This window comes from Marmota marmota, unplaced genomic scaffold (assembly GCF_001458135.2).
Source record: "Marmota marmota marmota unplaced genomic scaffold, marMar, whole genome shotgun sequence".
Classification (NCBI taxonomy): domain Eukaryota; kingdom Metazoa; phylum Chordata; class Mammalia; order Rodentia; family Sciuridae; genus Marmota; species Marmota marmota.
Genome location: NW_026000119.1, coordinates 7,155,334 through 7,172,686, shown reverse-complemented (window position 1 = coordinate 7,172,686; position 17,353 = coordinate 7,155,334). Strand labels below are relative to the sequence as shown.

The window sequence follows — 17,353 nt, the reverse complement described above, 5'->3', positions numbered from 1 at the left end:
CGATTAATACAAAGGCCACTCTTGGGAAATGATACAAATGTCCGCCTTATCCTTAGAGGTCCTATGAAGGCAGGCAGAAGTGTTTTCTTTTTCTTTACTCTTTTTATAGTTGTGGATACTTCTAACACAGCACTCACTAATTATACTGAGATTTATTAGGCCCTTACTATGTGTCTGGCACCATCCTAAAAATTTTACATGCATCAGCCCCATTAGTGTCCACAACACCCTGTGCAGTATGTAGTGTTTGTGTCCTTGATTTGTAGAAGAGGAAGCAGGAGCCTTGAGAAATGACACACCAAGTCAAGGTCAAGTAGAGCTATGATGTAACACTCATCCTCTGTCCTGTACTATCTCTCTCTCTTATTATATTTGGGTTACTTGCTTGTCTGTTGATATAGCTAGCTTGAGCAGCTCAAATGTTGAATGGTTCTCCTTGCCTGTGTATGTCTGTTCTCCATCACAGAGAAGACACTGTAGAAACATTTGTGGAATCAATGAGCATAGCTCTATCACCTTTCTCTTTAACTTGGACAGCCTGAGGAGCAGCCAGGTATCTAGTGACAGTGAGAGCTGGCCCAAGGGAGAGGGAACTGTTTTATATTGCATTTTCTGAGAATGGCAACTGGGGAGAAAGACAGGTATGATTCTGCAAATGCTTATGTGTATTTTGTGGCATTTGTACTTTACCTAATCTGGTTCCACAAGTGCTTGCTTTGCAAGAGATCTCCTTGAAGAAAGAAGTACGAGATGTGTGCCATGTTGGGAAAACCAAGTGAATGTGCAAAACGTGTTCCAACCCAGACATGTTCATGTGAGGGTGAGCTAGACCTCCTGTTCGTGTCCTATGGAGCTTCCCTAATCATCTCCTCTGCCTTGTCCTTCTCCCAGCTTGCCACCAGTCCTGTTTCAAGTGTTTGGGGAAAAGCCCTCATAACTGCACAGCCTGCAGGCCTTCCCACGTGCTGCTGGATGGGCGGTGCCTCTCCCAGTGCCCTGAGGGCTACTTTAACCAGGAAGGTAGTTGTACAGGTGAGTATGTAACGTGCTGGGGCAGAGTCCCTATACCTAGGCTTTCTCTTCATACCGCAGCCAGACAGTGTAATTAGAAACCTTGTCATACCAGGGACTAGGGTTGGGCTGTAAAGCCTTGTCTTCAATTTACAGGTGTAGAGGTACAGAGGGAGGGAAAATGTGAGGTTCTGTGCTGCCAATAAGGAAGCATGGATGAAGTGAAAAATTAGAGTCAACTTTACCCTAGAGACAACAATTATTTGAATATACTTGGAACTAGGTGTTTTCTTGCCTGGGAGACCATGATCTGAATAAATAACTCCCTCATAAATTAAATAATGATGCTAATGACCTATAAGAACCAGAACTCAGTTCAGCATAACTCTTTGTTCCTATAGCTCATTAAAAATTTTAAAGGTTTTTTTCTGATTATTAAAGGAGTATGTGTTTGTGGTAAAAGTTTTTAAAATTCAGAATAGGAAAAATAAAAGGGTTTGGAGGGTGGGGATCACTTATAATTCCACATACCAGAAGCAACAACTCTTAACCTGGTAATATAGTTCTTTTCAGTCTACCTTTTATGCATGCTATTATTTAGCTGAAACAACATTAGAACTATACTTTTTTGATATTTACTTTTCCCCAAACATTAAGTCATAAACAATTCCCCATATTAGGAAAAACTATATATATACATACATACACACACACACACACACACACTTTTCTTAGATGCCTACTATTCCATTTTTTCTCTCCCATTCCTTGTCACATAAGAAATGGAGGAAGGATTTAAAATTTAAAGATTCAGTACTCAAGGAGGCTAACTTTTTTTACTTTATCTCTTACAATGTGGTTTTTCTCTGGTTATCTATTGCCACCCCAAATTAGTGGCTTAAAACAATAGATTATTTCATCTTTTCCAGTTCTGGGAGTTGATGGACTCACCTGGTCAGCTTTCTCTTAGGATTCTATAGGTGGGTTCTTCATTGACATATCATCCTCCTGCTTAGTCTCTTACCTGATGAGGCCTCTTGTGGTTAAGTGAACTTCTTCACAGCCTGGTAGACTTCTTTAGTCAGTTTTCTTAGACACCAGTTCTCTTCCCCTGAAGTGAGTTTTCTAAGAGACCTACTAAATAGAATGTCCATGCTTCTTATAATCTAACCTCAGAAGTCTTGCTGTCACTTCTACTACATTCTCTTGGTCAAAGCAGGACAGTCCAGGTTTGAGGGTATGAAGGAATAGACTCCATCCCTCAGTAGGTGAATGGCTTATGCGTACAGTGAGGGATGGGTTTAATGGAGGTCATCGTGGAGACAAACTACTGCAGGTGCAAATGCATGTTTATAGGATCAGGCATTTGGCACAGGTAACTGTGGTTTTCATCTTCTGTTCTTGTGGCTACCACAGAATAGAGCAAGAGGGGAGAGAGGTATTTATTTCCTTTGTTGATGTGTTAGTCCAACATGTTTTTAAGAGTACCTTTGTAATTCAATGACAGAGATTCTGGAAATTGCTAGTTCAGATTAGTGCAGGATTTTATTGGAATTGACGAAATACTAAAATTTAAGCACCTTATTGTAGGACTGTATTTTCTTGTATCTACAGGACAGAAAGAAGACAAAACACATTCTATTGTGATTTTTTAAATTTTATTTCCAAAACTAGATGGCTGAAGCCAGCTAATAGGAAAAAGCTCATTGTGATAAAATCGTATTATATGTGTTTCTGGAGTCAGAACACATGTAACAAATTTATAAAATATTTTTTAAATAAATTAACGTTTGGTAGATTTGGGTAGCCTTAAAGCTCAGAAGAGAAAATTTAGATTGAACACAAATTTAGACAATTGAAGATCAATATTATTTCTATTCTGGATTTTTCTTCCTTTTCGCAGATACCTTTTTAATTTCTCTAGGTCCCTGGTGAGCTGCTTTACTTTAAACACTCTATCAAGCCCAGTGGGAGAATGTTCCTGGTTTCTTTGTCATTAGAGTTGTCCTTGAAAGCCATTTCTATCCCTAGGTGCTTTCTTCCTAACTCAGTTGGTTTCTGTGTGTGTAAAATTGTTTCGAGGAGGAAACTCTGTGCAGCTCTAACTCTCCTCTGTCTGCCTGAAATCAGCAGATGGATGGTACCACCAGCAGCAGGGCACCCAGGTCACTGGAAATATTCTGGTAGGGAGGAAGAACTGGGTGGGGGAATCATCCTGAGAATGCTAGCAGCTCTCAGATAGGCATTTTCAAAGTTGAGAGCCCTAGGAATGTAAAAGGGGGTTAGTACTCTCCTTCTAATCAGCAGTTCATTTTCTTGCTTGCTTTTTTTTTTTTTTTTAATATAACTCCTTATCTTCTTCTGGCCTCTTGCCAGAAGCAAGAGGCAGTTGACTTGACTTGAAATCTGCACCATTGTTTTCCACCAGTCGTGTGCCAGGAAGGAATTCATCAGTTCCAGCAAGCTCTACCCAGCTCCAGTCCCTTGCCTCCCCACCTCTTGGAATCAGACCTGCTTAGACCTCCTCGTCCTTGGCAGAGAGATCCTTAAATCTCCTCGCATGCGCCTGCTCCTGCTGCTGCCTGCTGCCTGCCTTGGCTGCGTGAATGCAGCTGCTGCTGCAACATCCTTTGATTCCTTGCCACCCTTATCTTTATTGCCTACCCTTTCCCGAGGCTCACCTGGTCTTTTGCAGTGTAGTACCTCTTGTTCACGTGGTGGTTTTTCTGGGGAAGACATAGCTTTGACATAATTTTGCTTTAGGGGTTGAACTTCAGATGCAGCTCATGATAACCTCCAGAGAGGACTTTTTTTTTTTCTTGTTCTTCATATTTTCACTAAGTATTGCTGATAAAACAGACTTTCAAGTTGTGTGAAGAAGGGAAAGCTTGGCTGATGACACAGGCTAATGAGAAGTCTCAGTATCACTTGCTGTGTGGATCCCTCCATCTGCCAGGAATTTCTGAGAAGTAAAATATCTCCCTCTTCTCCCTATCTCATTCTCCCTTTGAAGCATGGTATTTTGGAGTGGGGGATGTTTTACCATTTATCTTTGTGCTTTGTGACTCTGATTTGAACTTCCTATTTAATATAGATGGGGATGGTCATTCTGGTTCCCCTGGAAGGTATAACACATTACACAAAATTTTATAGTTCTAAATTCCATATTATGTTTGTGGACAGTATTCTTATTTTTTTAAGTATTTATTTTTTAGTTGTAGTTGGACATAATACCTTTATTTTATTCATTTATTTTTATGTGGTGTCGAGGATCGAACCCAGGGTCTCGCACGTGTGAGGCGAGTGTTCTACCGCTGAGCCACAACTCCAGCCCAACAGTATTCTTATTAATAGCAGAAGTGCAGTCTCTTGGTCAGGTCTAAGGGAGTGCCTGCCTTGCTCTGCAATCTTCAAAAGATGATTAGAGTTTGAGATTTGTAGAGTGCATTAAATACTTCATGAACTTGCATGTTGAGCTGCTAATTCTATTTCTCCCTTTAGAATGCCACCCGACCTGCAGGCGGTGCCATGGGCCCTTGGAATCTGACTGCACCTCTTGTCACCCTCATGTCACTGTTACCAATGGGAAGTGTAAGACCAGTTGCAAGGAAGAGCAGTTCCTCAATCTCGTGGGGTACTGTGCTGGTGAGTGGAACTTCCTTCAAAGTCCTTGGAAATTGCCAGGCTGCTGCTGGGGCTCTTCACAGCAGGCATAAAGGGCTCTTGTACTTATCCTTTGGGCTCAGATGCTGAACTCTTCTATAGATACTTGTCTCATGTCTGGGAATTCTCTGCACTGCTCGCCTGCAGGCATTTACTAAATATTTGTGGATTCAAATGGAACATCTAATAATATTCCTGCAGGACCTGAAAAACCTTAGAATCTCATACTAAAGAAGAGTGAAAGGATGACTTTAGTACCTTTGTATGCAGTTGGCAATATCATTTTAAGACAGTAAAGTGTATTGTCAAAACACTCACTCCAAAGATGGTGTCCCTCTGTCTCCCCTTGCTGGGTAGAATATTTGCCATAACCAGGCATGAAATTTTAAGGAGATTAACCCAAAAGTAGACCAGTTGCCTCAGGAGATGAGATTCTTTTTTTCATTCTCATTTTAGAACTCAGATATCAAACAAACAACAAATTAGGAAAGCAAAGAGAAATTTCAGTAACGTTGCAGACATCTGCCATTTATATCCATCTATTCATTCACACAACATCAGGAAATCTTGAGTCTCTACTAATGGTCAGATGTTTGGAATACTGCGGAGAAAGTGAAGAAGACAATGAGCCTGTCACCGAAGACTTTATACAGACGAATATAATGTTAATGGGTCTGTGTACACGTTTTTACCCTCTTCTTTAAATTATAGGTGAAATTTGAAGAGTTCTGCCTTTAGCAGTTCTGCTACTGGGCAGATGGTAAAGGCGAGGAAGCTGGGACCTGGTAGAATGGGTGCTAGAGGGCTTGTCCTTGGGCAGGATGGACTCATGGCCAGTTGTCTAGGTCACAGTGTCCAGCAGGCACATTCAGTCTGGATATCACAGTCTGGTTGTGGGCAGAGGGAAGCGAGTCAGTGGCAGTGTAGCTGGTGGTACCATGGTCCTGGGTGATCCATTCCTTTCTGTGCAAGATCTTCATGCTAGACTTGGGGATAAGTTCTGAACTCTAAGAAGACTCAAAACTGTCAAGTTGTAGGAGTGTAGCTGAAAAGCCCAGTCACAGAGACTGGGAACAATTTAGAGGCAATGAAAAGTAGAATCTCCAAGTTCAGGCTTAAGACTAATCAGAAACCCTACCAGCTTCAGGATCTGAGTCTCCTTGCTCATGCTGCTCATTGTAGTAAGGTCTGTCTTAGGAAGTTGACAAAGGGAAGACATTGGTGTCTACCTCCCAAAGGAGAATCTGATGATAGCAGGGGTTGACTGTTATCATCATTTGTAAGCTTGAATTTAGCTACTGAGTCTTATTTTAGGATATACAGGAGGAGCTATTATGAGAACTAAGAAGACCCGATACGGTGTGTCAGTCAGCTTTGTGTTACTACAGTGAAATACCTGAGGCAGCCAACTTATAAATAGAAAAGGTTTATTTATTTTCAAGTTTTGAAGGTTGGAGGTCATGGCATTAGCTTCACTTCCATTCTGGTGAAGGCCCTTCTCTCAGCTGCATCACATCATGGTGAAGTCATGTGTGTACGTTAGAGCTTATATTACTAAATAGGAAGTCAGAGGGAACAAACTTCTACTACTTCCCAGTAGCACCACCCTGGGGACAAAGGCTTCCATCACAAAGGGTCTTTGGGGGATCCAAACCATATTAAAATCATAGCACATGGTTAAAACACATTAGTAGTTAAGTATTGAGGACCCACCAAGCCACAAGTTACTTAGTTGCTGTGTGAGGGAGCACAGAGACCCTTCAGCCTTCTTAAGGAGATGAATTAAAGACTCAGAAAATGAATCGTATAAAGAAATGTATGTTCAGTAACATTTATAGGCAGTAAAGGCTGTAGGAGTTCAATAGAAAGATATGCAACAAGACATGGAAGGCATCATACAGGAGAAGAAGAGCAAGGATTCAGTTAGAGGGAGGTCAGGTGGGCTTTTTGATTCCTCCAGGAGAGAGGCCTAGAAGCTAAAGCCTAGAAGGATGTTCATGGCCAGTGAGTCATCCAACCAGAGTGAAGAACATGATTGGCATTAAAGCATATTAAATGAAAGTGTTGGAAAATTTAAATTGGAACCAGAGTATTAAAAAATCCAAAGTTTTGGGCAAAATAGTGTGGACTGATCTTATAGGTGATAGGGTTATGAGAGTTTTGCAGAAAACTGTTCCTTGACTAAAGGAGTGTTATGGGCAAGAAATCTGCAAGCTGTGTGAAAGATGGACAAGGAAAGATCCACATCAGGGAGAAGAATGAGAAGGTAGTACCAAAGCTACACCCTTAATGATGGCTTATTCTATTTCCAATCTATTTTCATGTGGACCCTAAACATTTTATACTGGGACATATTTTATAAATAAATGTTTATATAAGGATATTGGAAAATTTTAATTTTTAATGAGCTCTGTTCCTGCCAATGTCCAGAACACTCTTTGATAGTAAATTAGGTGATTAGGAAATGCATTAATTTTTTAAGGCTAATATGGGACCTTTAGAATCATGGGACTGAGTTAAATGATTCTGTGAGTCCCTAGTCTTAGAAGATCAGGTCCCATTAATGTGAACAGGAAAGGCAAAGCCTGGCTGTCAAGGGAATTAAGTGTACTAAATAATGTTTTAAAATAAGATAGCCATCGTCTGGTGCTTGGGAATCATTTATTCGGTGAAGACTGGTGGAATAGTATTTGTTATAGAGAAGTTTGAGTAGTAATTTCAATTGTTACTTTTAGAGAAATGCATTGAGCCCAAGGCTTATTCTTTCACTAAATATATGCCTTTTCTAAACACTTCTCACTCATCTGTAGCATTGTAACACATTCATCCTTTTACCAATTCGTTGAGCATTTATTAAACATAAGTGCCATGGCAGGCTGAGCTCTGTGCTAGCTCTGGGGGTACAAAGATGGAACTTGAATTCAAGAAACTTAGTTTAGTGACAGAAGGAATATTAGTCTTCTAGGGTTGATATAACAAAACACCAGAGGCCGGGTGTCTTAAGAGAAAGATCTGTGGAAGATGGTTTGGATGAGGGCGGAAAGACCTTAGGAGGTAGTTGCAGGAATCCACATGAGAGATGAAGACATTTATTGAGAAAATTGATGAGGGGATGGAAAAAAGAAATCCTGGCTTTTCTAGACCAGACGTCCAAGATCAACAGCCAGCAGGGTTGGCTTCTCCTGAGGCCTCTCTCCTTAGTTTGCAAATGGTTGTTCTCTTGTTGCCTTCTTTCATTGACTCCCCCCTGGCTTCTTTTATTATAAGATTGAATTAGGATCAGACTCTGAGGCTTATTTTAACTTAATTATCTCTTTGGTGGTCCTATATCCAGCCGTGATGACATTCAAAGGTTCTGAGGTTTAGGACTTCAACACACAGATTTGTGGAGGACACAGTGCCCATAAGAGAGGAGGGTATTGATTAGTATGATGTTGCTGTGGTACTCTATTTACGGTACAGGATCCTTGATAAACCTGCAAGACAGGACCCCAACCCAGACTAGAATGTCTGTATAAGGGGGTGTGAAGGCTTTCTGGAGCATGTCACAACTGATAGGATTTTGAAAGGTAAGAATTAGAGGAGCATGAAGTTTTGAAGAATAGAGCAATCCAGCAATTCCAAAGAAGATATCTACTTAGTCACCCATGAAGACTTAAGTAGAATGTCAGTCCTGAGTGTGGGAAGTGTGGGACTTGAAGTGGAGGGAAGCAGGGCAGAGCAGAAAGGCTCTACTCAGTTTAAGAACATGCTCTGTCATCCAGGCAGTGCTGAGATGATCTCACAAAGGCTTTAAGCAGGGAGTGTCATGGTGAAAATGAAAGATCTGTGAAAGACGGCCTGAGAGATGAGACTAGGACAGAACCACCATTGGGAAGTAGTTGTGGAATCCACCTGAGAGATGAAGCTCTTCATTGAGTTAACTGCTGAGGAAATGAAGGGAGGGAGTCCTGCCTTCGTTGGGTATGACTTTAGGTTAATCTGTACATGTTTTCTGTTTTGTGGGCAGAAATAATCCAAGAGTGGCAATTTCTTTTAAACCTGGTGATAATGGAAGAGGGTGCTTTATAGATGGTTCCCAGGTTTCAGGTCATAGAAATTCAAGGGATGGGAGTAGATAGATGTACCACAGGTAGGAATAGGTGTAACACAGAGTGAGGAAGACTATGTGTTTGAATTTAGACAAGTTGAACTTGGGGTGACAGTTGGACTTCCTGGGGCAGCTGTTCAGGAGCAGACTAAAGGGACAAGTGAATCGGTTTCTTCATGCAGCCACCAGGAACTTGTCTCCTATCTTAAGTTTACCCTGAACCTTTCTCCTGGAATTCTGTTTTTTAAACTGAAGTGTTGCCTTATTTGGGTTGTAGTTAAACTTGTGGAATGTTTAGATGAGTTTTATCTAAACTCAGGAAGGTGTCAGGAGGAGCTATGTGATGACAGAATGGAGGGTCATCCACCCTGGGCTGTGTCATCAGTGGAGCATCCTTCAACGTCCTTGAGAAGTCCTAGCTCATTGGAGGGCCTCTCTGCTCTATGGTGAGCCTTACAGGGTGGTGGGATTTACCTGTGGGACTTATTCACTATCTGAGCTGTACCCCCAGATCATCATTGGAGACCTCTTAATCACACTTAGCTGTTTAAAAAAGAAAATTACATCTAATCTATCACACAGACAAGAGTAAACACATCCTGGGAACAGGTCCAATAACCTCAATGTGTTCTCACATATGGAGATGTCATATGTTTGGGATTTTTTCCTCTAAGTCTATCAAAGAAAATATATAGTTAGTGAGATTTAGGCCTGGGCTGAGGGTTTTCAACAAAGATAAATGAACTGGGGTGAGAGGCAGGAGTGCATAACATTGAGATAGACATGGTTAAGTGCTATGGAGAGCCAGGGTTTTTCTTCATAGATTTTTTTTTCTCCCACATCTCAACATTATCAAAAATTTCCAAAGCCTGGGGTGGTTTATCCATTTATCATTTGCAGCTAAAAGCTTTCTCCTGTTCATAGAAGTGGGTGAAATTAAAAAGAAAACACAGATAAAAACCTGAGGGGGAAATGTCAAATGCAGATGCATTAAAAAAATAATAATAATATCTTGGGCTCTCTGGATGCCTAATGGGATGGCTATACATTTTAGTTCTTGTGGGAAAAGGTAATAATTCTGAGAGAACAATATTGCAGAGGGGAATACTGGAAAAAATTAAAATCACTGATTTGTTAGAATGGGGGAATTCTGAGGGATTAAAAGTGTTTTTGTTTCAGCGGGAATTTTTTCATGTTTCACCATCCATATGGGAATATAAGCAAAAGAAAACAAGTTTCAGTAAATAAATATGACTTTGATCGTATTTCATCTTGTGTTCCGTGGAATTCAGGGTCTAAGCAACAGTTACAGGTGTTACATACAACAAAGACTCTTGGGAAAAAAATAAGTTCTCATATTTATTTGATCAGGCATTTTGGTTAATTAAAGTTAATAGACTTTCATTATTCCAGTATTTCTTAGAACTTTATAATTGCATGTGTTCATTATGAATTGATAAGATATGGTGGCCTGGACATCATTTCCCCAATATTCCATTAAAAACCCTCTCTTACTTTTTTTGTAGCCTTTCACAGGGCTAAACAATGGCTTACAGAATGATCTTTGGAAAAACCCCTGGACTAACCGGTATTAGTGTTTTGAATTATATTTGGTACTAAAGATAAAATGAGATTATTATCCTGTATGCCATAGGCTCCCTTTCCCCTCCTTCCCTCTCTCCTCTTTTTCCCCTCACTCCCTCCTTCCTTTCTGTGTGGACTGGCAGAGGGGTCACCCAAAGAGATGCACATTTTCTACCCTTTTGCTTCCTGAGGAAAACAACTGTCAACATTTTTCTTCCAAACCAATTTTTTTAAAAAACACTTTTGAGTTTTTTTCCATGATTTTCTCCATTTATTGTCATAATTTCTAAAAGAAGGGTCCTAAAATTTTTTTGGTGAAAAAGTAGAAGTGCACAGATTAAAAGAGCAATAGATATTCATTGTGAATAAGCTGATAACAACTGCCACACTGAGTAATGTGGTGGTGTGGGGGCGGGGTGCAGTTCAAGTTGAACACAGTTGAGAATCTGGGAAGGAGCCCTGGGGAGCCAATGAGAGCCAGATCTGTTCTGTAGCAGCTTCTACCATGTGGGGAGACAGGTTGGCTTTGCAGTTGCAAATGAAAAGGAAGGAAAGAGGCACAAACCCTAAACATGTAGTGGTAATTGCTTTCTTCTGATTATCAAAATCCATCCCTCAGTGCCTAGCTGAGATTTCTTCCCTTCTAGACCAGCCTTTTCTTGGCATCTCCCACGTCTAATTCCTGGTATGCTACTAGTTTCTACCAGTTACCTGGCACTCGGTATTAGATCTAATAATAGGTGATGGTTGTGGGGACTTAGTATGTAAAGTGTTGTGCTGATTGCTCCAAATGTATTTTGCCAATGAACAGTCACAGTGATCCTCTAAGGTGGCTACTAATCCTTTTACAGCTTTACATTAAAGAAACTGAAATGCAGAGAGTTAAATAATTGGCTCAAAATTACTGAAGTTGCAATTGATATAACCAAGAGTTGAACCTAGAGAGTGAATCCAGAATGCACATACTTAATCACTTGTAGTACTCCATGATGTTATAGAACAACTGAGAACACGCAATAGGAGCTCAGGAATGATTTTTTTGGTTAGTGGATTGACAGGGTCTGGTATGATGAATAAGGGAGCTTGGAGAAGTGCTATCAAGAAAAGTTGCATGAACTTGTTAGTCTCTTGAATGAGGTATACACTGTCATGTTCCTGTGTTCTTGTAGTATATTATCCTTATTAAATGATCAACTTTAAAGAAACATTTTAACACATACTCAAGTTTGATAATTTATATCATTCCACATTTATTTTAATATTTTTAAGGAGTATATAACTGCAGTTTTATAGTTGTAGTCAACAACTATGTAATTCTTTGTTCTTTTTCTCTTAACTATCACATTAATTTGCATGTTAATATGTGCAACACAATATGTGTTGACAATACTGGAAGTATCCACATAATTCTCATTTTTTATGGCTAAATACTGTTCAGTTATGTTTATGTAACTTAATTTAATTGACCATTTTTATCTGGTTGATAATGAGTAAGAGATGATTTTTTTGCTTGGTCCAGGATAGGTTAAACATGACTTCCAATACTATAGCTCAGTTTTCCATGTTATTGTTAATAGTAAGAATGGTGTGTGGATTTATACTTTTCAAAGCATTTGCTTAACTTCTTACTCATTTGATCATCCCAAGAAAGCTTCTTGCAGAATTGGGAATACTAGATAATTCCCATTTTTGTTGACTGGAGAATTAAAAGCTCAGTGCAGTGCCTAACTAGCACATAGGTGGTGTTTGAGAAATGTCAGGTAGAACAAATGACTCAAATCAGGTGTCCCAATGTCTCATCTAGTCCCTTTCTAATGCGTAGTAATTGGATCCAGGACCTCTTTCTTCTCAGTGCAAATCATATTTTGCTTCTTATCTCCTTTTTTTCCTCTTCTTTCCATTCCTATTCTTCTATCTCTATATTTTTTCAATTTTCTCGTGCTTTCTATTTTTTTTAAAACACTTGCTTCTTTATTTTCCTTATCATCTTTTTGGTAATGCACTTTCTTTTCTTATTTCTCATCATGTCACCATATCTCCTATTGCTTGAACTATGAATTGCTTACCCAATCTCTCTCCAAAATTTTTAATGATTTTCTCTTCCTGTCTCTATTTGTGTTTTATTTAAGAGATCACACTGTCTACTGAGGGATGATTGAAGATTTCAAGGCATTTCTTTTCTTTGAGTTTTTCCTTTCAGAAAACAAAAACAAAACTTTTTAGTTTGAGTAAGTCCCATTTGTTGATTCTTGTTTTTAGCTCTTGTGCTATGGGTGTCCTATTAAGGAATTTGGAGCCCAAACCCACAATATGTAGATCAGAGCCAACTTTTTCTTCTATCAGACGCAGAGTCTCTGATTTGATATCAAGCTCCTTGATCCATTTTGAGTTAACTTTTGTGCATGGTGAGAGAAAGGGATTCAGTTTCATTTTGTTGCATATGGATTTCCAGTTTTCCCAGCACCATTTGTTGAAGATGCTATCCTTCCTCCATTGCATGCTTTTAGCCCCTTTATCGAATATGAGATAGTTGTAATTTTGTGGATTGGGCTCTGTGTCCTCTGTTCTGTACCATTGGTCCACCCGCCTGTTTTGGTACCAGTACCATGCTGTTTTTGTTACTATTACTCTGTAGTACAGTTTGAAATCTGGTTTCGCTATACCTCCTGATTCACACTTCCTGCTTAGAATTGCTTTTGCTATTCTGGTCTTTTATTTTTCCATAGGAATTTCATGATTGCTTTATCTATTTCTACAAGAAATGCCGTTGGGATTTTGATTGGCATTGCATTGAACCTATAGAGAACTTTTGGTAATATCGCCATTTTGATGATGTTAGTTCTGCCTATCCATGAACAGGGTATATTTTTCCATCTTCTAAGATCTTCTTCTATTTCTCTCTTTAGGGTTCTGTGGTTTTCATTGTATAAATCTTTCACCTCTTTTGTTAGGTTGATTCCCAAGTATTTTATTTTTTGAGGATATTGTGAATGGGGTGGTTTTCCTCATTTCCATTTCAGAAGATTTGTCGCTGATATACAGGAATGCCTTTGATTTATGCGTGTTGATTTTAAATCCTGCCACTTTGCTGAATTCATTTATTAGCTCTATGTCAAGGGCTTTGTAATGTTTTGAACAACCAATAAAAAAACAAATAAAAAAAAGAAAACAAAAACATGATCCATGCTTAAATTGAGGCCTTTCTATATTTAAAAAAGGAAATAAAAAAAAAGAATCACAACAACAACAGGTATTTTCTCCTTCATGTGACTTTTGCTAAACATACCTTATCCAGGTGTAGTAATCACAGAAAGCTTACTTACAAGCTCTGCATCCATAAGGCTCCCAGTGAAATCAGGGTGGCTGATGTCTTTGTGGGAACTGTGAGCCAGACCCAGATTTCAGGGAATGTTTTTGCAGGTCTGTGTTAATGGAACACAGATGGATTTAAACATAGCTTATCCTCTTCAGTACCAAAGGCAATAGAACTCTAAGGCTACACTAACTTTCTTTCCTTACATTCATGCAAATCTCTGTGGTTTACTTGTAGTAGACAAAAACAGTGACTTAGTTGCAAGCATGATTGTTATGGTGTGATATGAGGCGCCCCCCCCATCAACTCCTATGTTAATACAGGAATATTCAGAGGTGAAATGATTAGATTGTGAGCACTGTAACCTTATCAGTTCACCCTAGTTTGAATGGGCTCACTAGGCAATAACTGTAGGCAGATAAAGTGTAGCTGGAGTAAGTGGGTCACTAGTGGGGCAATTCCCTGGAAGGGCTCATCTTCTCTGCAGCCCCTTCTCCTGTCTCTCTGCTTCCTGGTTGCCTGAGATTCCCTCTTTTATGATCTTCCACCATGATGTTCCGCCTCCCCTTGGCCCAGAGCAATGGAGTGGATTTAGACCTTAGACTAAATCTCTCTGAAACTGTGAACTCAAAGTAGACTTTTCCTCCTCTAAGTTATTTTTGTCAGGTATTTTGGTCACACTGTTGAAAATCTGACCCACACAATGATCATCAGTATTAATATTGGTTCTGATGGGGCCCAGTACAGATAGAGAATAATAAATGTTTATTGAATACTTACTGTGTGCCATCTGTATACATACATTATCTCATATACTCCTTGTTGCAACCCCAGGAGATCAGTCTTATAGCATCTCCGTTTACAACACAAGAGACTGGGGTTAATGATAATAACCCATCTGCCCCAGCTTGTAGCCAGTAAGCAGTCGAACTGGGCTTTATACCCAAGCAGTGCTTCTTTAAAGGTACCCACGTGACTGCTGTGTCCTTGGCCTCAGTTTCCATCAGGCTCTCTCTGCTTCTTGGTCATTTTATTTACTCTTTTTGACACTTTGTGGTCTTGCCCACCATGGCCTTCCCATGCACTCTCCACACTACCTTTATGTTCAGTCCACAAGTCTGATTTCTTGTTTTGTTTTGCTTAAAGGAGTACCATCCGATGATAAAGCAAACAAACCTCACCTTTTCTTCTCAAAGTCTCCACCCACTTTTCTTAAATCAGCACAATTCAAAACTGTTGAGCTACAGCTGCTTCCTACCTACCCCTTTTCCATATTCGAATCACTGCCATATTTTGCAGATGCTACCTATGCAATAGCTGTTGGATATATTACCTTTTTTCTGTTTCTACTGCAAAACTCCAAGTTCATCTTTCCCAGAAAGTACCCTCAATTTTTTTCCCCAAAAGGCTCTTCCCTATTAAAAGTCTCTGGCTTCTTCCCAAGATGAGGGGTAACTCTTCTTGAATATTGGCTTTGATTTATAAAACACTTTTTAATGCTCAAAACTTTTTGATGGCTTCCCATTGCCTACCAAATGAATTGTAAATTCCTCACCCTGCTTTCCAAGGCCTCTGGTCTCCCTTGGCCACTAAGTGTGTGTCCAGAGCTCCAGGCATGCTAATTCTCTTCCTCATTCCACACTATCCCCTTCCTCTATACCCTGTGCTAAGAATGTCCTTAGTTAGCATCATTTGCATTTATCCACCGAGCATCAAAGTTTAAGGCCCTCTTCTTCCCTTTGGATAAATGCTCTTTGTACCTTCTTTGACACAGCATTTTGTGTGTGGTTTTCTTGTCATTCCTCCATGAACCTGTCAAGGGAAGGTTCTGAGTCTGACTCAATGTACGGTCTTCCATAGTATCATCTGTAGTGCCTCCTACCCAGCTGACTTGCCAAAAGTGTTAATAAAGTGAACCATTTTCTATTTTGAAGCTAAGTCAAGTAAAACAGAGATGGGATACAAGGTGTCAAGATCCACAAGCAGGTATGTGCTCATGTCCCCTTGTTGGTGGTGTGATCTGGCACCAAAACTGAGAGCTTTGCGTTTATATTTGACACTGCTGTTTGCCACATCCCTCTGCCACCTTCTTCAAATGGTCTGTGTTCTCGGCTCCTACTGAAGCCTTCCCAACACATTGGTGAGTTTGTGCATACTGGGTAGAAATCGATGTCCTTTCACATGAAGGTCAGTCTATTGTGGTGCTTTTTGTTTGGTTGGTTTGCTAAGAGTAAAGCAATGGCCGTAGGCACTGAAAGAAGGAAGTTTTGTTTGCTTATGTGGCTGGTTGGTTTTGTTTTGTTTGTTTTATGGTTTTTGCACTAATTCAGAGTCTCTAAGAAAAAGAACACATGCTTTCTAAGAGCTTATGGGTGAGCTGAGCCTAGAGTAATGATGAAAAGGAAAGAGATTCCTCTTTCTTGTCTGCCATCCACTTGTTATTTTTGGATCCTTTCTGTACTTATCTCACAAGTTGAATCCCATCGATTTTAAAGGAGGCATCAGAATCCAAATTCTAAATCTTATAAAGGGCCTGAGTTTCAGTATGAAATTGTTTCCTTTTTACCTCATGAGGAACAGCTACAAGTGCTGATTATTTTAACCACTTCCAAATGCACTGAATGTAGTTGCATCAGGAACCTAATCGACTGACAGGACATTACTAAAAATCTCACTGTGTGTCTAAATTTATCTTTATAGGTCATTATTTATCAGCTAAGGAGTCACTTCCCCATAAAACTCAAATCCAAAGCTATTGCTTCAACAGTACACATTTACTTTAATATCTTCAAGCTTTTTTGACTTTGCTCCAAAGACCTGAAATCAGTCATTTCACTGCTGTGTGCTTCCATCCATCATGATTGTGGGTAATCCTCACTGATCCTTGAAGCAGAGCCTTTGTGATTTGAAGAAAGCATCACACAGTGATGACCACATGCAATTTCCTCACAGCTGCAGGGTGACATATTAGGGGATGTTGCAGCTGCTGAGTCAAAATATTAATTTTTTATCTGTTGAAATTTTTAGCATGTCTGCATGCTGCGCAGATTTACAAAACAAATAGAACCTTCTGATGCTTAAAACAAGAACTGTATTTATTTTATCTGGAGCTAGTACTTCATTTCCAGGCTTCCTTGTAATGTGTTCATTAATTTGCTTGTTTAGAGTATGAATTCACTGCATTTACTAACAAGGAGGCACATACTCAAACAATTGGAATTCCACTCCCCCACACACATACTACACAAATGCTTATTAGATATCAGTAACTTGAAACAGGCTAAACAGAAAGGTACCCTGTGTCTCTCTTCTTTCCTTGTCACCCTTAATGAGTCATATGTAAAGACTCACCATTGTAATTGCAATAGTGACAAGAAAGAATTTACTTACTGAGTGGCACTGGGAGGAAATCTGAGACGACCTCCAGAATTGGCACTTTCTTCAGCAATTAATGGATGCACACTCACCATGTAGACATATTAGAGGCCAACCTCCTATTTTTCTTTTTATTACAGACAGGAAGATCAGATGTAAATGCCTCACTGCACAGATGGGGATTTTAGGATGGGACACTAATCCTTGCAGAGGCTGCTAGATTGGTGGGTTGGAAACTCACTTCCCCTATTTTAGTAACTGAAATCCTGGTAAAGATTAAGCAGCAATGGTATAAACTTTCTGTAGTGTGTCCTGGG

At 39.7% G+C, this 17,353-nt stretch overlaps 1 protein-coding gene across 2 annotated transcripts in view; it reads left to right on the top strand.

Moving 5' to 3' along the window:
• The window catches only part of Fras1 (Fraser extracellular matrix complex subunit 1), a 426,519-nt gene that overhangs the window by 244,307 nt on the left and 164,859 nt on the right, over nucleotides 1–17,353 (top strand). For both annotated transcript variants that reach the window (XM_048784792.1, XM_048784791.1), the window contains exons 19-20: nucleotides 892–1,032; nucleotides 4,513–4,656. In XM_048784792.1, coding sequence (XP_048640749.1) covers nucleotides 892–1,032; nucleotides 4,513–4,656 — 285 coding nt within the window. The remainder of the gene's footprint in view (nucleotides 1–891; nucleotides 1,033–4,512; nucleotides 4,657–17,353) is intronic.